The sequence below is a fragment of the Salvelinus namaycush genome, chromosome 4 (assembly GCF_016432855.1).
Source record: "Salvelinus namaycush isolate Seneca chromosome 4, SaNama_1.0, whole genome shotgun sequence".
NCBI classification, from domain to species: Eukaryota; Metazoa; Chordata; class Actinopteri; order Salmoniformes; family Salmonidae; genus Salvelinus; species Salvelinus namaycush.
Genome location: NC_052310.1, coordinates 10,484,441 through 10,504,938, shown reverse-complemented (window position 1 = coordinate 10,504,938; position 20,498 = coordinate 10,484,441). Strand labels below are relative to the sequence as shown.

The 20,498-nt window shown below is 44.1% G+C and overlaps 1 protein-coding gene across 1 annotated transcript in view; it reads right to left on the bottom strand.

Moving 5' to 3' along the window:
* Positions 1-20,498, bottom strand: part of LOC120045436 (voltage-dependent T-type calcium channel subunit alpha-1G-like) — a 121,592-nt gene that overhangs the window by 2,631 nt on the left and 98,463 nt on the right. The window contains exons 12-14 of the mRNA XM_038990318.1: positions 19,697-19,852; positions 3,484-3,571; positions 1,338-1,516 (exon numbers count right to left, since the gene is read on the bottom strand). Coding sequence (XP_038846246.1) covers positions 1,338-1,516; positions 3,484-3,571; positions 19,697-19,852 — 423 coding nt within the window. The remainder of the gene's footprint in view (positions 1-1,337; positions 1,517-3,483; positions 3,572-19,696; positions 19,853-20,498) is intronic.

Below are 20,498 nucleotides of genomic sequence, written 5' to 3'. Positions count from 1 at the left end.
TTCCTGTTTGAATTTTTTCTCAGGTTTTTGCCTGCCATATGAGTTCTGTTATACTCACAGACATCATTCAAACAGTTTTAGCAATTCATCCAAAAGTGAAAATGCTGCCCCCTATATCAAAGACGAATCCTCAGATTCTCCTCAATGTCATGCTGTGTTGTTGTCTTAGGGCTCTCTTCATGTAGTGTTGTGGTTTCTCTCTTGTCATGATGTGTGTTTTCTCCTACCTTTTTTTCATCCCAGCCCCCGTCCCCGCAGGAGGCCTTTTGCCTCTTGGTAGGCCGTCTTTGTAAATAAGAATTTGTTCTGAATTGACTTGCCTAGTTAAATAAAAGGTAAAAAAATATATATATACAAATTATAATAAAAATGCTTAGTGGTCATTACTATAGCTTTTATTATTGTAGCTGGCATTAGTCATAACTGGCATCAGTGTCACGTTCGTCGTATTGAGGAGACCAAGGTGCAGCGTGATATGAATACATTCTTCTTTTAATAAAGGAAGAACACTGAACAAACTAACAAAGTAACAAAAACGAACGTGAAGCTATATAGAACGAGTGCTGACACAGGCAACTACACATAGACAAGAACCCACGAAACCAAAATGGAAAATGGCTACCTAAATATGATCCCTAATCAGAGACAACGATAAACAGCTGTCTCTGATTGGGAACCAATTCAGGCCACCATAGACCTACTATATACCTAGGCTAACAAACACGCCTAGACATACATAAACCCTAGACAAGTCAAACAAGCATACCCACCCTCGTCACACCCTGACCTGACCAAAATAATACAGAAAACATAGATAACTAAGGTCAGGGCGTGACAATAAGTCACAACTGGCATCAGTCACAACTGGCATCCAGTCACAGCTGGCATCAGTCATAACTGGCATCAGTCACAGCTGGCATCAGTCACAGCTGGCATCAGTCACAACTGGCATCAGTCACAACTGGCATCAGTCACAGCTGGCATCAGTCACAGCTGGCATCAGTCACAGCTGGCATCAGTCATAACTGACATCAGTCATAACTGGCATCAGTCACAACTGGCATCAGTCACAACTGGCATCAGTCACAACTGGCATCAGTCACAACTGGCATCAGTCATAACTGGCATCAATAAGTAGCCAGAGAGTTGAGCTGATGACAGGTCATATTAATCATCATAAATGTCTTCTTGAACATCATCCATACAGGTTAGACTGAATATCTACAGTCTTAGTTGTTGTGCACACAGGGTCTGGGCAGAGAGGGGGCACAGAGCCTAATGCATGGGTTCCTGGGAAGATCCAGTTGATTGATAGTGTACTAGTGGAATACACTAACCGGAGACTTGTCGTAGCAGGCTAGGTCCATGGAGATGTTGCTGCCGCGTCTGGACTCAAAGCCCAGAGCAGGGTCAACCACGGCGGGCAGCTTGGGAACGGGCATGGGGGTGGCAGCAGTGTGGGTGATCAGAGGAGGGGTCAGACTGGTCTTCAGGTCAACATTACCGTTTATAGGGACTACTGGTGGGGAGAGGTAGGGGGAGAAAGGGAGGAGAGAGAGAGGAAGGCGGGAGAGGTGGCACAAGGGAAGGAAAGGAGTAAAGGTGAAACAAGGATGGACAAAAAGAGAGAGAGAGAGGTAGAGAAAGAAGGGTCAGTGAAAGGGGGAACATTGGAAGGATAGAGAATGGTGGGGGAGACCCAGTTATAAGATTATCTCTAATGTGAGAAGGAGGAACTGTTTAAACATGGATGTCTTACTGTTCTCCACCACATCAATATTTCTCTAATCTGACAAGATGTGTGCATGGGGGAATATTATTTTCAACAGCCAGATGGATGCATGACACAGAGAGTACGAACGCATCTTTCATCTATCTCAGTTGGTGTGCGTCTTTAAACGTCTGCCTTCCTCCCTCAATGTCTTCCTCTCGCCCACTCCTCCTCTCTCTCTCTCGGCTTCACCCTCTCCTATCTCTCGCTCCCCAATTGTGTCTCCCTCCCTCCCTCCTTCCAGTCACTGTGCTTAAACAGGTCTTCTAACCACTACATGAGATAATCTGAAGTAGTTTAAAGTTATCATAAGGTGAATGCACCAACTTGTAAGTCGCTCTGGATAAGAGCGTCTGCTAAATGACTTAAATGTAATGTAATGTAAATGTAAGTTGTCGTAGCGTTGGGGAGGTGTTCTCTTCTGTACTATGTAGATACAGCATCAGGAATAATTGATGTCTTTTAGCTGTAGCAGAATGTCGCTGTGTGATTTGGTTCCGCTCTCTCTCTGTGTGTGTGTGTGTGTGTGTGTGTGTGTGTGTGTGTGTGTGTGTGTGTGTGTGTGTGTGTGTGTGTGTGTGTGTGTGTGTGTGTGTGTGCGAGAAAAATGCATGCCCATCTAATGTGGGACACGTTTATACAGCTACGGAGAAGATTTTCATCATAATGGGATATTTTCATTAAAGCCCAATTGCGTCTACACATATACTCTGGAATCTGTATGGGTTTTATTTCATTTCATTCTAATTAGTATAGCATACTTCTGTGCTTCAATACGTGAGTAAATATGTATGTATATTCTCTGGAAACAAAGAAATTACAGCTAAATGTAATACGCAATTCATTGTTCTGTTATGTGTTCGCTGTGAAAAAGTAGTGCTTTGTAACACCCAAACGACTGCCAACTGAGCTGCCACCAACTTGAAGGAGACAAAACACATCATCCTGAGATGTTCTGAAACATTACATGGTGTGACGTAACACCACTTAATCAAGTGTTGTGCAACACTTTTCCAGAGACTGAGAGGTTGACTAACAAAAGAGGTTGAAAACACCATTATGGTGTTTTGAGTTGTGTTTAGTGCAGAATTAGATCCCTTCTCTTTTGGTGTCGTTTTCTCTCTCTAATGCTTCTAAACACCATTATTATGTTTTGAATCATGTCTAATTTGGTTTTTCTTTCTTTTAATGTTTGTTGTTGGAAGAAAGCTCTCTCTCATAAATATTCTTACATTTTATTAAGTATATGTTGGTTGTTTTTTGTTGTTGGTAAATTTCAATTTACCTCAGAATAATTTCTAACAGTGTGGTTGTATGGTTGAGTGGGTGAAATACTAATAAAATGTACCATCTTACTGCCTCTCCTGTTTCTAATCTAAATAAAGGTGGAATTGCACCAACAACAACAAATCTTCCTAGTCACTTATCAATCAATAGTTAGGCTACGAACCATTTGCATCTAAACCATTGATTGTCTGAGACACACAGTGTTTGTGTTTTGATGCTGCCTTTTACAGCGCATGTAACCCGTTCTTCCTATCATAAAACGTACATTGGGTTTCATTCAAACACCCTCCAAACACCAGATCTCAATAGCTGCACTACTTTCCATGGTTTCATTACACAATCATGGTGCTTTGAGTCTTTCTAGTTTTACAGTGTAGAAGTGCAATTAAATGTATATAATTTGTGTGTGTGTGTGTGTGTCTCACCTGGGGAGCCATCCTTTCCACTGCCGTTCACGTCCTCCATACTCCTCGATGATAAATCAGCCTCCGACACTGACTTGGAGTCTTCTCCCTACACACACACACACACACACACACACACACACACACACACACACACACACACACACACACACACACACACACACACACACACACACACACACACACACACACACACATATGCACACACACACACACACACACACAAATAGAAGTCAAAATATGGTTATTTTTTGAAAGGGCCAGTCAGGGAGTGGGCAGTAATAGCCTGTATGGAAGCCAGACAGAGAATGATGAAGCTGCCTCGACACATTGATCTTGGGTCAGTTATGCCTTCATCCCCCTGATGCTAATTGTTTGTGTATAGGAAGGATAAGCTGATCCTAGATCTGTGTCTAAGGGCAACTTCTCCCCATAGCCAGGCAGGCTGGTGAGGGTGGGGTCTCCCTGCCCTCAGAGTTCACAGGTCAGTAGGACAAGAGGGCAGAGGTTAGAGAAGGAGGGAGAGACATCGACGGAGGGCAGCTCTGTCAAAACACTTTGTTAGCTAACATACACGGGCAGTAGATAACATGTTGTCTTAGACCACACTGAAACACACAGCGCACACAGGAACACCTATACATGTATGAACACACACACACTTATGTGCATGCATCCAAGCACGTAGGCTACACACAGACAACGACACATAGTTGAAGTCGGAAGTTAACATACACCTTAGCCAAATACATTTCAACTCAATTTTTCACAATTCCTGACATTTAATCCTAGCAAAAATTCCCTGTCTTAGGTCAGTTAGGATCACCACTTTATTTTAAGAATGTGAAATGTCAGAATAATAGTAGAGAGAATGATTTATTTCAGGTTTTATTTCTTTCATCACATTCCCAGTTGGTCAGAAGTTTACATACACTCAATTAGTATTTGGTAGCATTGCCTTAAAATTGTTGACCTTGAGTCAAACGTTTCGGGTAGCCTTCCACAAGCTTCCCACAATAAGTTGGGTGAATTTTGGCCCATTCCTCCTTTCAACACAAAAAGCAAGTTCTGCAGGCTCTAGTTTTGTCTAATCTTGATTATTGTCCAGTCGTGTGGCCCAGTGCTGCAAGGAAATACCTAGTTAAGCTGCAGCTTGTGGTTGAACAACGAGTTTTAGTGACGCATACACTCTTAAGTGTATGTAAACTTCCGACTTCAACTGTAGACTCTCAAACAACTTCACAAGGATCAAATTGTGTCTCCAAATTGACCGTCCAAATTGAAGGTCCAAATTGACCGTCCAAATTTGAATATCTCATATTTCCTGTTACGTAGGGCACCGGCACCATGTTATAGGGACAGATTGTCGGTTTCAGACTGCTTTCCTGTGATAGACCAGAGAGTCATGGAACGGTGCAGAGAGGGAGGTGGGATCACTCTGTGAAGATAAACAGAGCTATTTCTACCTGTCAGGGTTGGGTATGACGGGTCAACCCCATGCCTATCTAAGCCCCATAAACACATGCATTCTACAGAGCTTCAGTGTGGTCTGACGGACAGACGGGAGAGAACACACACACGCACACACAGACACAACCATCTAATACAAATCATCCACCCAGTGAGTTTGTCAGAACGGCAGAACTGTTTGTTCCCTGTTTTGTTCCCTCCTTGTCCTCTCTCTATCTCTCTCTCGTTCTTCCTACATTTACAGTAACACATGTTCCTCTCTTGCCACCTTTCTGTTTTCGCTCTCCCTTTTTCTCTCTCCATCTCTACGGCCAGTATCTAGTCTATAGTAGTGATATGCAGTAGTTATTAATATATTCACAGTGGGTGGGGTTTCTATAGCAATGATATGCAGTAGTTATTAATATATTCACAGTGGGTGGGGTTTCTATAGCAATGATATGCAGTAGTTATTCATATATTCACAGTGGGTGGGGTTTCTATAGCAATGATATGCAGTAGGTATTCATATATTCACAGTGGGTGGGGGTTTCTATAGTAGTGATATGCAGTAGTTATTCATACATTCACAGTGGGTGGGGTTTCTATAGTAATGATATGCAGTAGTTATTCATATATTCACAGTGGGTGGGGTTTCTATAGCAATGATATGCAGTAGTTATTCATATATTCACAGTGGGTGGGGTTTCTATAGCAATGATATGCCGTAGGTATTCATATATTCACAGTGGGTGGGGGTTTCTATAGTAGTGATATGCAGTAGTTATTCATACATTCACAGTGGGTGGGGTTTCTATAGTAATGATATGCAGTAGTTATTCATATATTCACAGTGGGTGGGGTTTCTGTAGCAATGATATGCAGTAGTTATTAATATATTCACAGTGGGTGGGGTTTCTATAGCAATGCTATGCAGTAGTTATTAATATATTCACAGTGGGTGGGGTTTCTATAGTAGTGATATGCAGTAGTTATTAATATATTCACAGTGGGTGGGGGTTTCTATAGTAGTGATATGCAGTAGTTATTCATATATTCACAGTGGGTGGGGTTTCTATAGCAATGAGATGCAGTAGTTATTCATATATTCACAGTGGGTGGGGTTTCTATAGCAATGATATGCAGTAGTTATTCATATATTCACAGTGGGTGGGGTTTCTATAGCAATGATATGCAGTAGTTATTCATATATTCACAGTGGGTGGGGTTTATATAGCTTCTATTGAAGTGTCTAAATATCGAAATCTCAATTTCTCTCATCAAACAAATGGCTTTCTTCACCTCGAGGTGCATGTGAGTGTGTTCCTTGTCCACGTGTGAGTGTGTTCCTTGTCCACGTGTGTGTGTGTTCCTTGCGTGTGTGTGTGTTCCTTGCGTGTGTGTGTGTGCGTGCACCTTGCGTGTGTGAACCTATCAGACCTGATTTCCTGAACCGTCTAGGAGAGAGGGGCTGTAATGAACTAGCCAGCCAATCAGCCCTAGGCCTATACCTGCAGCCAATCAGCCCTAGGCCTATACCTGCAGCCAATCAGCCCTAGGCCTATACCGGCAGCCTATCAGCCCTAGGCCTAAACCTCTGACTCAGAGAGAGGATAGGACGTACACTAGCAGGGTGAAAACAGTGCTGACCATTCAGACGAAGGATAGAGGATCTAGCTGCGATGTCTCCCATTGGTTTTTACATCAGCGGGTTAATGCTTGTTGTTAAATTAAAATGTGGTTGAGGAGAGTCTTCAGCAGCAAATAGGTGGTGTACAGTAGAAACCAATGGGAGAATTGCAACAAAACACATACCACCAACACAGAGGACTAAGCTACAGACAGATAAAACCACAACAGGATAGCAGGTCAGAATATGCAACAAACATAGCAGGTCAGAATATGCAACAAACATAGCAGGTCAGAATATGCAACAAACATAGCAGGTCAGAATATGCAACAAACATAGCAGGTCAGAATATGCAACAAACATAGCAGGTCAGAATATGCAACAAACATAGCAGGTCAGAATATGCAACAAACATAGCAGGTCAGAATATGCAACAAACATAGCAGGTCAGAATATGCAACAAACATAGCAGGTCAGAATATGCAACAAACATAGCAGGTCAGAATATGCAACAAACATAGCAGGTCAGATGCCTGAAGCTGAACTGAACACAGATGATATTATACTTTTCTCTCAGTGACCAACAAACACACCAATTAATAAAACAGATGTGACAGGACAAGCTCATCAGAGCCTCAGCACAAAGCATTGTGGGGGGGGTGGCTATTTAGTGATTTGGGCTGGAGTACACTTCTAACAACTCATGGTGGGCACACAAAGCATTGTGGGTCCCCAGACTCCTCCCCTCCCCATTGGAAACGGAGTAGGCCCGGGGGGTGGATGGTCTACTTTGTGGTTTGGGCTGGAGTACACTTCTAACAACTCACGGTGGGCATTGTGGGTACCCAGACTCCTCCCCAGGGAGGGAAAGGGGGGAGGGTTCAGCTCCATTCCTCTAGTGTGACAGAGTGTGACACATAGTGCCTGGGTGTGTGTGTTGCTCTGTATGTGTGTGTATGAGATGTGTGTGGTACTCACGGTGGGCCCAACACTAGGCCAGGGGCCCAGCTGAGTCTCCCGGACTCCTGAGACCACTGTAGAGAGAGGGACAGCCCAGTAAGGCCTGTATGGAAGGGACCCTAGCTGGGGCGTCCTATGTGGATGCAGCCAGGACCATAGCCGGGGCCTTGGTTGGGACCATGTCTGTGACCCCGGGTCCAGCCTGACTCCCATATCACCTTTCTGGGGAAGAGGAATGAGGTTGAACCCGTAAGATGACTGTCAGTGTTTGACCATAAAGTGGCCATTTTGAGATACAGGGTAAAGGTTCAACCCTAAGCTGCCTATCCATAAGATAACTAGTCAGCTCACCTAGGGCAGGCAGAGCTGAAACTCATTCCAGATTACTGATCACAAATGGGGCTCAGACCTTATGGTTTAGGGCTGGTTGCTGCCTACTTGGCAGGTTTGTGTTGTCTGAGATGGCAGTGTGTCTGATACTCTGAATTGTTCAGCCCAGGCTCCAGTGATGTGATACGTGTTAAAGCTGACTGTTAGAATCAAACGAAGCTCTGCTCTGCTTCTACTCTGTCTACTATTGACCAGTCTGTCACAGTAGCAGCAGTCTGAACAGGCTGATAGTCATTCCGGCTGCTGATCCTCATGTCGCTGTTCACAGCTGGAAACATTTTAAATCTGAAACGGAATGTACTGATCTACTAATGAACAAATGAATGAATTAATGAATTCATGCATGAATTAATAATATATTTATTGATTTGACCGAGCTAAGTTGTTGTCCTTTGGTTGACCTGATCATTCATCTGTATTATTTTAACAAGACATTTAACACGCTGTTCCAAGGAGGACATTTTATTTGAAAACCACAAGAAGAAGGAACAAGGAGCAGGAACACTATTCTACTGGGAGTCGATCAGGAGCAGCGAAAGAGGAGACGGATAGAAATGAGCTTGTTTCCAAACGGGCAGGACAATTTAGACAGACAGTAGGGAGAGGGAGGGAGGGAGGGAGGGAGGGAGGGAGGGAGGGAGGGAGGGAGGGAGGGAGGGAGGGAGGGAGGGAGGGAGGGAGGGAGCCAAAGCACAGCCTGACCACAAACCTGGCTCTGGAGGGACGGACTGATGCTAATATTGCCTGATAGAAAACAATACATTTCTCACAAGATAATGTCAATGAGGCCACTCTAAAGGTGTGAATGGAGAAATGTGTGCATGTGTTTTGGATGGGAGAGTGTGTATGTAGGAATGTAGATGCAGTCACTGACAACATCTCTAACGATCTCTGGTAGTGTCGCACCGTTGCTTCCATGGCCTCAGATGCAGATGTGACAACCAGGTTTCGATCAGCTGCCTGCCTGACTCGAGACTGTGTTAGCCCACTGCGCTAAAGCCAAGGCATTAGCGCTGGGTGCTAACGCAAATCGGCATGTTCACCGAACCACCTCCGTTACTCATAAACAGATAGAAATACAGCAACTGCACAGGACAGGGCAGGCATATCCACACATAACTACAGGGTTAACTACTACAGACCACACAGAGCAGACTCTCCTTTAAATCCCTCTCCCAGGGTTAACTGTATCCCTGTTATTCTAAAGTTGTCCTGTTGGCTCTAAATGACTGTGCTGATGTCTCTTCATAGTCCTTAAACCGAGAGGCTTTAGGGACATTTCTACTGTAGTGCTTTAGCATTCGTTTGGCTACTCTGGGCATGTTTCTAGTGCGTTTGTTTGTTTGCACCGCTAATGGAAGGAACCAATGGACCTGAAGAGAGAGACATCTGTGAGGATCTGCTTTCCAACATAAAAACAACCAACTACTGATCAACCGTCTGATACTACAGTTAAGACAGTGAACACACACACAACAACTGAACACACACAAACATTGAACACACACACTGTCAACCTGGTTAGTCTCAACAGCCGTGGCATCGTGCAGCAGGGTTGTGGAGGGTAGAGAGACAGGCGGAGCCTGAGAGGGAGAGAGCGCAAGAGAGGGGGAGAGAGAGAGAGGGGGGGGAGAGAGAGAGAGAGAGGGGGAGAGAGAGAGAGAGAGAGAGGGGGAGAGAGAGAGAGAGAGAGAGGGGGGAGAGAGAGAGAGAGAGAGGGGAGAGAGAGAGAGAGAGAGAGAGAGAGAGAGAGAGAGAGAGTGTGAAGAGGTGGGAGCACATTGCAGTACATACCCTTGAGCCTAAAGGCAGTTGATCTAGGCTCAACTGGACATGCAAGTCCTCTCTCGTGGGCACTTCCTGAAGTGGAAGTGTGTGATGTTTTACCGCAGGAAGAGAAGGAGGATAAAGACAGAGAGAGAGAGAAGGATAGAGAGAAGGAGAAATGGAGAGAGAAAGCGAGGTGGAGAGAAAAGGTGTGAGAGAGAGGAACATAGAAAGAGAGAGATAAAGAGAGAGAATGAGTAAAAGAGTGAGAGAAAGGAAGGATGAATAGAGAGGAGAGGCACCATAGCAGCAAACAAAGCAGAAAGAGAATTAGGTTGACCAGGCAGATATATAATGTATATATTCTGTATCATGCTAAAGACGCGCAGAATATAAATCCTTTCAGTATACACAGAAGAGATGCTCAACCGCCAATCATAGCAGAATGCAGCCAAGTTGCAATAACACACAGCAACACAGCTCAATGTGATAGCATAATGTCTTTGGGCCAATCATACGCATTTCAGCCATGAGTTATAACTTCATAAGTTATACCGTAAGTCCTTCAGTCAGTTATCAGTCATAGGTGGAGGGTACACAGCATAGCAACACTGTAACAGAGTCTACAGCTGGGAAGCTGGACATCATTCAGTACAGTACAGTATGGTGTGTAGTGTGTTTATACCAGGGCATGGCCCCAGAACCAAACATCTCTCATCCCAACTCACGTCATTCAACCTATCGTTACCTAGCAACCCTGACTCACTGCAAAGTTCGGCCGACTATAAATAAACTGTGAGAAGGATGTTAGAAAACAATTGTGAAGGAATTGAGCAAACAGCTTTCAAATGAATTGTGAGGACAGGAGGAAAGAACCAGAGGAGGAGAAGAGGAGAGGAGGAGGAGAAGAAAAGAGGAGAAGGAGATGAGAATGAGAGGAAGAGGAGAGGAGGAGGAGAGGAAAAGAGAAGGAGAGGAGGGAGGTAAGTGGGGAGGGGAAGAGAGGAGGAGAGGAAGAGAGGAGGAGAACAGAGGAGGAGAAGAGAGGAGGGAAAGAGAGGAGGAGAGGAAGAGAGGAGAGGAAGAGAGGAGGAGGGGAAGTCTAGGCTAACTTAGCTTAATAACATTTTCAACATCAGACCTCAAGATTGGGGAGATGGTGTCTGTCTGTCTGTCTCTGTGTGTGTGGTAAAGTGGAGTTTATCTTGGTGAGCTAATAATACATCTCATTCTAGATGTGTGCCAGGTCTTTAGTAGTCATCCTGGCTGGTTTGTCAAAGGCCAGAGGCCTCCCACATTATCTATAAATCTATGAGTTCAGCAATCACTGTCTGACATCGCTGTACACTCTCTCTAGATCACTCTCTCGATCTGTCCCGCTATTTTTCTCTGTCTCTCTGTCTCTGTCTCTCTCTCTCTCTCTGTCTCTCTCCCTCTCCCTCTCTCTAGTCTCTCCCTCTCAATTCAATTCAATTCAAAGGGCTTTACTGGCATGGGAAAAATATGTTATAAACATAAATATGGGTTGTATTTACAATGGTGTTTGTTCTTCACTGGTTGCACTTTTCTTTTGGCAACAGGTCACACATCTTGCTGCAGTGATGGCACACTGTGGTACTTCACCCAGTAGATATGGAGTTAATTGGGTTTGGGTTTGTTTACAATTGTTTGTGGATCTGTGTAATCTGAGGGAAAAATGTGTCTCTAATATGGCCATACATTGGGCAGGAGGCTAGGAAGTGCAGCTCAGTTTCCACCTCATTTTGTGGCAGTGTGCACATAGCCTGTCTTCTCTTGAGAGCCAGGTCTGCCTACGGCGGCCTTTCTCAACAGCAAGGCAATGCTCACCGAGTCTGAACATAGTCAAAGATTTCCTTAATTTGGGGTCAGTCACAGTGGTCAGGTATTCTGCCACTGTGTACTCTCTGTTTAGGGCCAAATAGCATTCTAGTTCGCACATTTATTTTGTTATTTCTTTCCAATGAATCAAGTAAATATCTCTTTGTTTCATCATGATTTGGTTGGGTCTAATTGTGTTGCTGTCCTGGGGCTCTGTGGGGTCTGTTTATGTTTGTGAACAGAGGCGCAAGACCAGCTTGCTTAAGGGACTCTTTTCCAGGTTCATCTTTCTGTAGGTGATGGCTTTGTTATGGAAGGTTTGGGAATCAGGTCCTTTTAGGTGGTTGTAGAATTTAACGGCTCTTTTCTGGATTTTGATAATTTGCGGGTATCGGCCCAATTCTGCTCTGCATGCATTATTTGGTATTTTAGGTTGTACACAAAGGACATTTTTGCAGCATTCTGCATGCAGAGTCTAAATTTGGTGTTTGTCCCATTTTGTGAGTTCTTGGTTGGTTAGCGGACCTCAGACCTCACAACCATAAAGGCAATGGGTTCTATTAATGATTCAAGTATTTTTAGCCAGATCCTAATTGGTACGTCAAATTTTATGTTCCTTTTGATGGCATAGAAGTCCCTTCTTGCTTTGTCTCTCAGATCGTTCACAGCTTTGTGGAAGTCACCTCTGGCACTGATGTTTAGGCCGAGGTATGTATAGTGTTTGTGTGTTCTAGGGCAACAGTGTCTAGATGGAATTTGTATTTGTGGTCCTGACATCTGGACCTTTTTTGGAACACCATTATTTTGGTCTTACTGAGATTTACTGTGAGGGCCCAGGTCTGACAGAATTTGTGCAGAAGATCTAGGTGCTTATTTTGGCCATCCTTGGTTGGGGACAGAAGCACCAGATCATCAGCAAACAGTAGACATTTGACTTCAGATTCTAGTAGGGTGAGGCTGGGTGTTGCAGACTGTTCTAGAGCCCTCTCCTATTCATTGATATACAGTATATGTTGAAGAAGGTGGGGCTTAAGCTGCATTCCTGTCTCCCCCCATGGACCTGTGGAAAGAAATGTGTGTTTTTTGCCAATTTTAACCACACATTTGTTGTTTGTGTAGATAGATTTTATGATGTTGTAAGTTTTTCCCACAACACCGCTTTCCATCAATTTGTATAGAAGACCCTCATGCCAAATTGAGTCGAAGGCTTTTTTGAAATCAACAAATCATGAGAAGATTTTGCCTTTGTTTTAGTTTGTTTGTTTGTCAATTAGGCTGTGCAAGGTGAATACGTGGTCTGTTGTACGGTAATTTCCGAAAAGGAAATTTGACATTCTCTCATTACATTGTTTTCACTGAGGAAATGAACTAGTCTGCTGTTAATGATAATGCAGAGGAGTTTCCCAATGTTGCTGTTGACGCATATCCCACGACAGTTAGTGGGGTCAAATTTGTCTCCACTTTTGTGGATTAGGGTGATCAGTCCTTGGTTCCAAATCTTGGTGTTTATTGTTTTGTTTATTTATTAAAACACTCCCTGTACTTGCTTCCTGACTCTCAGCACACTGGTTAAAATAATCAAGTGGGTTCTGGTAACCCTAACCCTAACCCTAACCCTAAACTTTAATTGTTTATTCTAAGATTTGTATTTGATCATGTATATGCTTTTCTGTTAGTTCTTAGTTATAGGGCCAGCAAGATTGGAGAAGTGGTTACCCATAAACCTTCATTTTGGGTAGATAACTGGTCGGGTTGTTGTTTGTTTAGTGTTTTCCAATTTTCCCAGAAGTGTTTAGAGTCTATGGATTCTTCAATTACATTGAGATGATTTCCGACGTGCTGTTCCTTTGTTTTCCGGAGTTTATTTCTGTATTGTGTTAGTGATTCACCATAGTGAAGGTGTAGGCTCAGGTTTTCAGGGTCTCTATGTTTTGGTCAGATAGGTTTTTGCATTCTTCATCAAACCATTTGTCATTGTTGTTCATTTTCTTCGGTTTTCTGTTAGAAAGTTTTAGATTTGATAGGGAAGCTGAGAGGTCAAATATACTGTTTAGGTTTTCTATTGCCAAGTTTACAACTTCACTATTACAGTGGAATGTTTTGTCCAGGAAGTTGTCTAAAAGGGATTGAATTTGTTGTTGCCTAATTGCATCATGGTAGATTTCCACACTACTTTCCTTCCATCTATAGCATTTCTTAATATTATTCAGTTCCTTTGGCTTTGATGCCTCATGATTGAGTATTGCTCTGTTCAAGTAGACTGTGATTTTGCTGAGATCTGATAGGGGTGTCAGTGGACTGACTGTGAACACTCTGAGAGACTCTGGGTTGAGGTCAGTGATAAAGAAGTCTACAGTACTACTGCCAAGAGATGTGCTATAGGTGTACCTACCATAGGAGTCCCCTCGAAGCCTACCATTGACTATGTACATATCCAGCATGCAACAGAGCTGCAGGAGTTGTGACCCGTTTCTGTTGGTTATGTTGTCGTAGTTGTGCCTAGGGGGGCATATGGGGGAGGGAATGCTGTCACCTCCAGGTAGGTGTTTGTCCCCCTGTGTGCTGAGGGTCTCAGGTTCCTATCCAGGTCTGGCATTTAGGTCACCACAGACTAGAACATGTCACTGGCCCTGGAAATAATTGATTTCCCCATCCAGGATGGAGATGCTGTCTTCATTAAAATATGAGGATTCTAGTGGGGGGATCATTTTTCTCTATTGAGATCAGTTCCTTTTGAATTTCTAGCCAAATGTAAAATGTTCCTGTTTTGACTAATTTAATAGAGTGACTTACAGTTGAAGTCGGAAGTTTACATACACCTTAGCCTAATACACATGAATTCAGTTTTTCACAATTCCTGACATTTAATCCTAGTAAAAATTCCCTGTCTTAGGTCAGTTAGGATCACCACTTTACTTTAAGAATGTGAAATGTCAGAGAGAATTATTTATTTCAGCTTTTTTTCCTTTCATCATATTCCCGGTGGGTCAGAAGTTAACATACACTCAATTAGTATTTGGTAGCATTGCCTTTAAATTGTTTAACTTGGGGCAAACGTTTCGGGTAGCCTTCCACAAGCTTCCTACAATAAGTTGGGTGAATTTTGGCCCATTCCTCCTGACAGATTAGATGTAACTTAGTCAGGTTTGTAGGCCTCCTTGCTCACACTGTTTCAGTTCTGCCCACAAATGTTCTATAGGATTGAGGTCAGGGCTTTGTGATGGCCACTCCCAATACCTTGACTTTGTTGTTCTTAAGCCATTTTGCCACAACTTTGTAAGTATGCTTGGGGTCATTGTCCATTTGGAAGACCCATTTGCGACCAAGCTTTAACTTCCTCACTGATGTCTTGAGATGTTGCTTCAAGTGCACAAGTCCCTCCTGCAGCAAAGCACCCCCACAACATGATGCTCCCACCCCCGTTCTTCACGGTTGGGATGGTGTTCTTAGGCTTGCAAGCCTCCCCCTTTTTCCTCCAAACATAATGATGGTCATTATGGCCAAAAGGTTCTATTTTTGTTTCATCAGACCAGAGGACATTTCTCCAAAAAGTACGATCTTTGTCCCCATGTGCAGTTGCAAACAGTAGTCTGGCTTTTTATGGTGGATTTGGAGCAGTGGCTTCTTCCTTGCTCAGCGGCCTTTCAGGTTATGTCGATATAGGACTTGTTTTACTGTGGATATAGATACTTTTGTACCTGTTTCCTCCAGTATCTTCACAAGGTCACAAGTACGTTCATCTGCAGGAGACAGAACGCGTCTCCTTCCTGAGCGGTATGACGGCTGCGTGGTCCCATGGTGTTTATACTTGCATACTGTTGTTTGTACAGATGAACGTGGTACCTTCTGGCGTTTGGAAATTGCTCCCAAGGTTGAAGCAGACTTTTTCTTCTGAGGTCTTGGCTGATTTCTTTAGATTTTCCCATGATGTCAAGCAAAGAGGCACTGAGTTTGAAGGTAGGCCTTGAAATACATCCATAGGTACACCTCCAATTGAATCAAATGATGTCAATTAGCCAATCAAAAGCTTCTAAAGCCTTGACTTCATTTTCTGGAATTTTTCAAGCTGTTTAAAGGCGCAGTCAACTTAGTGTTTGTGAACTTCTGACCCACTGGGATTGTGATACAGTAAATTATAAGTGAAATAATCTGTCTGTGAACAATTGTTGAAAAAATTACTTGTGTCATGCACAAAGTAGTTGTCCTAACCGACTTGCCAAAAGATAGTTTGTTAAGAAGAAATTTGTGGAGTGGTTGAAAAACTAGTCTTAATGATTCCAACGTAAGTTTATGTAAACTTCTGACTTCAACTGTATGTCTGATCTATACCAAATAGCATACCCCTGAGTCCCTTCCCTGTTTCACACCTGGTAGATTGGTGGATGGGACTACCAGCTCTCTCTAACCTAGAGGGCAACCAGTGGGTCCATCTCCTCTATACCATGTTTCTTGTAGGATGACAATGTCTGTATTTCCAATTTCTTTGGTGAAGTCCAGGTTCCTGCTCTTTAGGCCAAAGGTAGATGACCTCAGGCCTTGGATATTTCAAGATGAGATAGTGAAGGCTTAGTGTTCCATAAAGTGTCCAATGTTGTTAATCGTATGGTTTGGTCTCAGGCCAGTAAGTGTGAGCAGAGCCTGCTGAGCAACTGGTACATGCCATTGGCTTGGGCTAGTGTAAGAGGGGGGGTTGGGCCTGTTTACCTGCTCATGGCCTGGGCATATGTGTGACTTTCATGTTGAGGACCTCTTTGCGGGAGTGAGGGGGCATGGGGTGGGCAGGAGGGGCATAGGTCTGATCTGAGGGGGCATGGGGGGGGGGGGGGGGGGGGGGGTTGATTGGTTGGGGTGTGGATGTGGCTGGTGGAGCTGTGGTCTGGATGTAGGTCCTCTCGGTGTGGGTCCTCTATGTGTAGGTCCGGGGGGTCTGGGAAAGTGTCTGTTGATCTGTTGCTCCTGTGTGATGTGTTGGGGCTGCGGTTGAGTGTGAAGTCCTTTAGGGTCCGGGCGAAGGCGGGCACTGCTGCCTTGTATAGGTGTACCTGGTTGTAAAGGCTGTTCAAGTCCAGGGTGACTTCTCTGCGGGGGTGGCCAGCTATCTAATGGGTGGTTTTCTGTCCCACACCATCCCATTCTCCAACTCCTCCAGCAGTCTGATCCTTTCCTCTAGTGCTCTGTTCATCTCCTGCTCCTTGTTCTTTCTCCTGTTGATGTTGTCTCACCACAGTCCAGAGTGCAGATATGTCTCTCTCCACCTCCAGCTCTCCGGATCTGGTTGAGGAGCTGTTGTTGAGGTGGACCATTCTTTGTGCTTGGAAATAAGAATCTTTGGTAGTAGGAATCCTTCCAGTTAATTTTGTCCAAAAACAGGTTATAGGTTTGGAGCCGAAAAATCCAAGTTCATCTAACTCTAAACCCACCTTTATGTAAAAACATGATGCAAAATGTGAGAGCTCATCTGCTCATGGACTCTCTCTCTCTCTTTTGCTTTCTCTCTCTCTCTGGTCCTTGTCTCACTCTCTCCCTCCCCCTCTCTCCAGTCCCTCTCTCTCTGTCTCTGTCTGTATGTCTCTCTCTCTATGTCTGCCAGGTGAGGATTATCTATGACAGCTTGTCTGATGAGTCAGGGGTAAGGTGAATCCATTCCATTCAGTCTGACCAGAGAGGTACAGTATGTTCGGTGTGCTGGAGTTTACTGTTCAATATACTTGAAAGGTTCATTCGCTACAAGGGTACTTAAAAACAAGACTTGCTAGAGACGTAACATAAAAAGTAATGGTAACTTTTACAGCTGCCATGTGTCGTCCATAAATGATTCAGCTAAGAGCTGTGTTTATTCCATAGCCACAGTCGCTTCTCTCTGGCTTTAAATAATACCTGATTCATTCCTAACTGACCTGAATGATGCCAGGTGGTATTGAGGGCTCATAACGGAGATGTTGGACATGACTGTGTAATTCTGAACACCATGACATGCAGATAACGGACCTAGAAAGCAGACTGTTGTAACAACTAATAACTAGAAAGCAGACTGTTGTAACAACTAATAACTAGAAAGCAGACTGTTGTAACAACTAATAACCAGAAAGCAGACTGTTGTAACAACTAATAACTAGAAAGCAGACTGTTGTAACAACTAATAACTAGAAAGCAGACTGTTGTAACAACTAATAACTAGAAAGCAGACTGTTGTAACAACTAATAACTAGATACCAGACTGTTGTAACAACTAATAACTAGATACCAGACTGTTGTAACAACTAATAACCAGAAAGCAGACTGTTGTAACAACTAATAACTAGATACCAGAATGTTGTAACAACTAATAACCAGAAAGCAGACTGTTGTAACAACTAATAACCAGAAAGCAGACTGTTGTAACAACTAATAACTAGAAAGCAGACTGTTGTAACAACTAATAACTAGAAAGCAGACTGTTGTAACAACTAATAACCAGAAAGCAGACTGTTGTAACAACTAATAACCAGAAAGCAGACTGTTGTAACAACTAATAACCAGAAAGCAGACTGTTGTAACAACTAATAACTAGAAAGCAGACTGTTGTAACAACTAATAACTAGATAGCAGACTGTTGTAACAACTAATAACTAGAAAGCAGACTGTTGTAACAACTAATAACCAGAAAGCAGACTGTTGTAACAACTAATAACTAGAAAGCAGACTGTTGTAACAACTAATAACTAGAAAGCAGACTGTTGTAACAACTAGTAACCAGAAAGCAGACTGTTGTAACAACTAATAACCAGAAAGCAGACTGTTGTAACAACTAATAACTAGAAAGCAGACTGTTGTAACAACTAATAACTAGAAAGCAGACTGTTGTAACAACTAATAACTAGAAAGCAGACCAATCAATCCGTCTTTTAAATATGAGTCTGCTCTCCCCTCTCCTCTCCTCTCCTCTCCTCTCCTCTCCTCTCCTCTCCTCTCCTCTCCTCTCCTCTCCTCTCCTCTCCTCTCCTCTCCTCTCCTCTCCTCTCCTCTCCTCTCCTCCCCTGTCCTCTCCTCTCCTCTCCTCTTCTCTCAGCTGTTCTAACTTATTTCAAAGACCACAAGAGATCAAAGCACAGGTGCTGTCACAAGTCAGAGAGAGAGGGATAGAGACAGATGAACGAGCAAGAGATGGAATGTTCAATTAAAACAAAGCAGAAGCCAAACAAGAGATATGTCATTTTTCGACTTTGTCTGCCGAGACAACCATTACAGTCTATGTCTAGCTGCTCTGAAGCGACACACTCTTACAGTAGGGATGAGAACTATGTTATCTGACTGTCAACAAAGACATACATTCATCCTTTCTCTGTCTCCCTATCTATCTCTTTGTGTTTCTCCATTGCTCTGTCTCTCTCTCTCTCTGTGTCATCCTATGTCTCTCCTCTCTCTGTGTGTGTGTCATCTCTCCTCTCTCTCTCTCTGTGTGTGTGTCATCTCTCCTCTCTCTGTGTGTGTCATCTCTCCTCTCTCTCTGTGTGTGTGTCATCCTATGTATCTCTCTCTCTCTCTCTGTGTGTGATCCTGTATGTGTCTCTCTCACACACACACACACACACACACACACACACACACACACACACACACACACACACACACACACACACACACACACACACACACACACACACACACACACACACACACATTCTCTGTCTCTCTCTCTCTCACATTCTCTGTCTCTCTCTCTCTCTCTCTCTCTCTGTCAGAGAAGAATTGCGGCTATGCAGAGAGCGAGAGATTTGTCTTTTGTTTTATGGGCGAAGAGCAGAAGGGAGGGAGGGATAACAAAAAGGAGGAATGTAAAAAGGAGGAGGAGAGAGCAGAAGAATGTCATTGTGATGTAAGCATATTTTCCTGATGACGGATGACATCACCGTAAGGAAAATCATTAGATATGACAACCTTTCATATGGGAAAAGAGAGAGGGATGGAGAGAGGGATGGAGAGAGGGTGAAGACTGATGAATAGCACGTGTCAGAAAGAGGAGGAGGAGAGAAGGTGAGGATGAGTAATAATAGGTGACACAATTAGAGAAAAACAGATTTAGAGGTGAGAGTCAAGGTGGATGAATAGAAGATGTAATGTCCAAGCCCTCAGCCCAGGTGTTAGTTCCCATCTCGTTATGTGCCTGTGTGTGTGTGTTATTTGGTTTACTTAGTTCACCTCTGTCTGGAAGCCCTCGACCAAGATGGCCACCAGAAGGTTGAAGAGGACGTAGTTCCCAAAGGTCATGAGGGCGATGAAGTAGAGAGCGGCCACAGGAGTGGTGGAGGCCATACCATTATAGAGAACCTTGTTCCAGTCCTCCTGAGTTAGGATCTGTAGAGAGTGAGGGAGGAGAGAGAAAGAAAGAGAGAGAGAGAGCGAGGGAGCGAGGGAGCGAGGGAGCGAGGGAGGAAGGAAGGAAGGAAGGAAGGAAGGAAGGAAGGAAGGAAGGAAAGGACAGATGGAGTGAAGAAGGAAGGAAGGAAGGAAGGAAGGAAAGGACAGATGGAGTGAAGAAGGAAGGAAGGAAGGAAGGGAGGTATGGGATGGAGGGAGGTAGGGATGGAGGAAGGGAGGGAGGGACAGATGGAGTGAAGAAGGAAGGAAGTAAGGAAGGGAGGTATGGGATGGAGGGAGGGAGGTATGGGATGGAGGGAGGGAGGGATGTATGGGATGGAGGGAGGGAGGGAGGGAGGGAGGGAGGGAGGGAGGGAGGGAGGGAGGTAGGGATGGAGGGAGGGAGGGAGGTATGGGATGGAGGGAGGGAGGGAGGGAGGTATGGGATGGAGGGAGGGAGGGATGGAGGGAGGGAGGGAGGGAGGGAGGGAGGGATGGAGGGAGGGAGGGAGGGAGGTAGGGATGGAGGGAGGGAGGGAGGTATGGAATGGAGGAAGGGAGGTATGGGATGGAGGTATGAAGGGACAGATGGAGTGAAGAAGTAAGGAAGTAAGGAAGTAAGGAAGGGAGGAAGGAAGGAAGG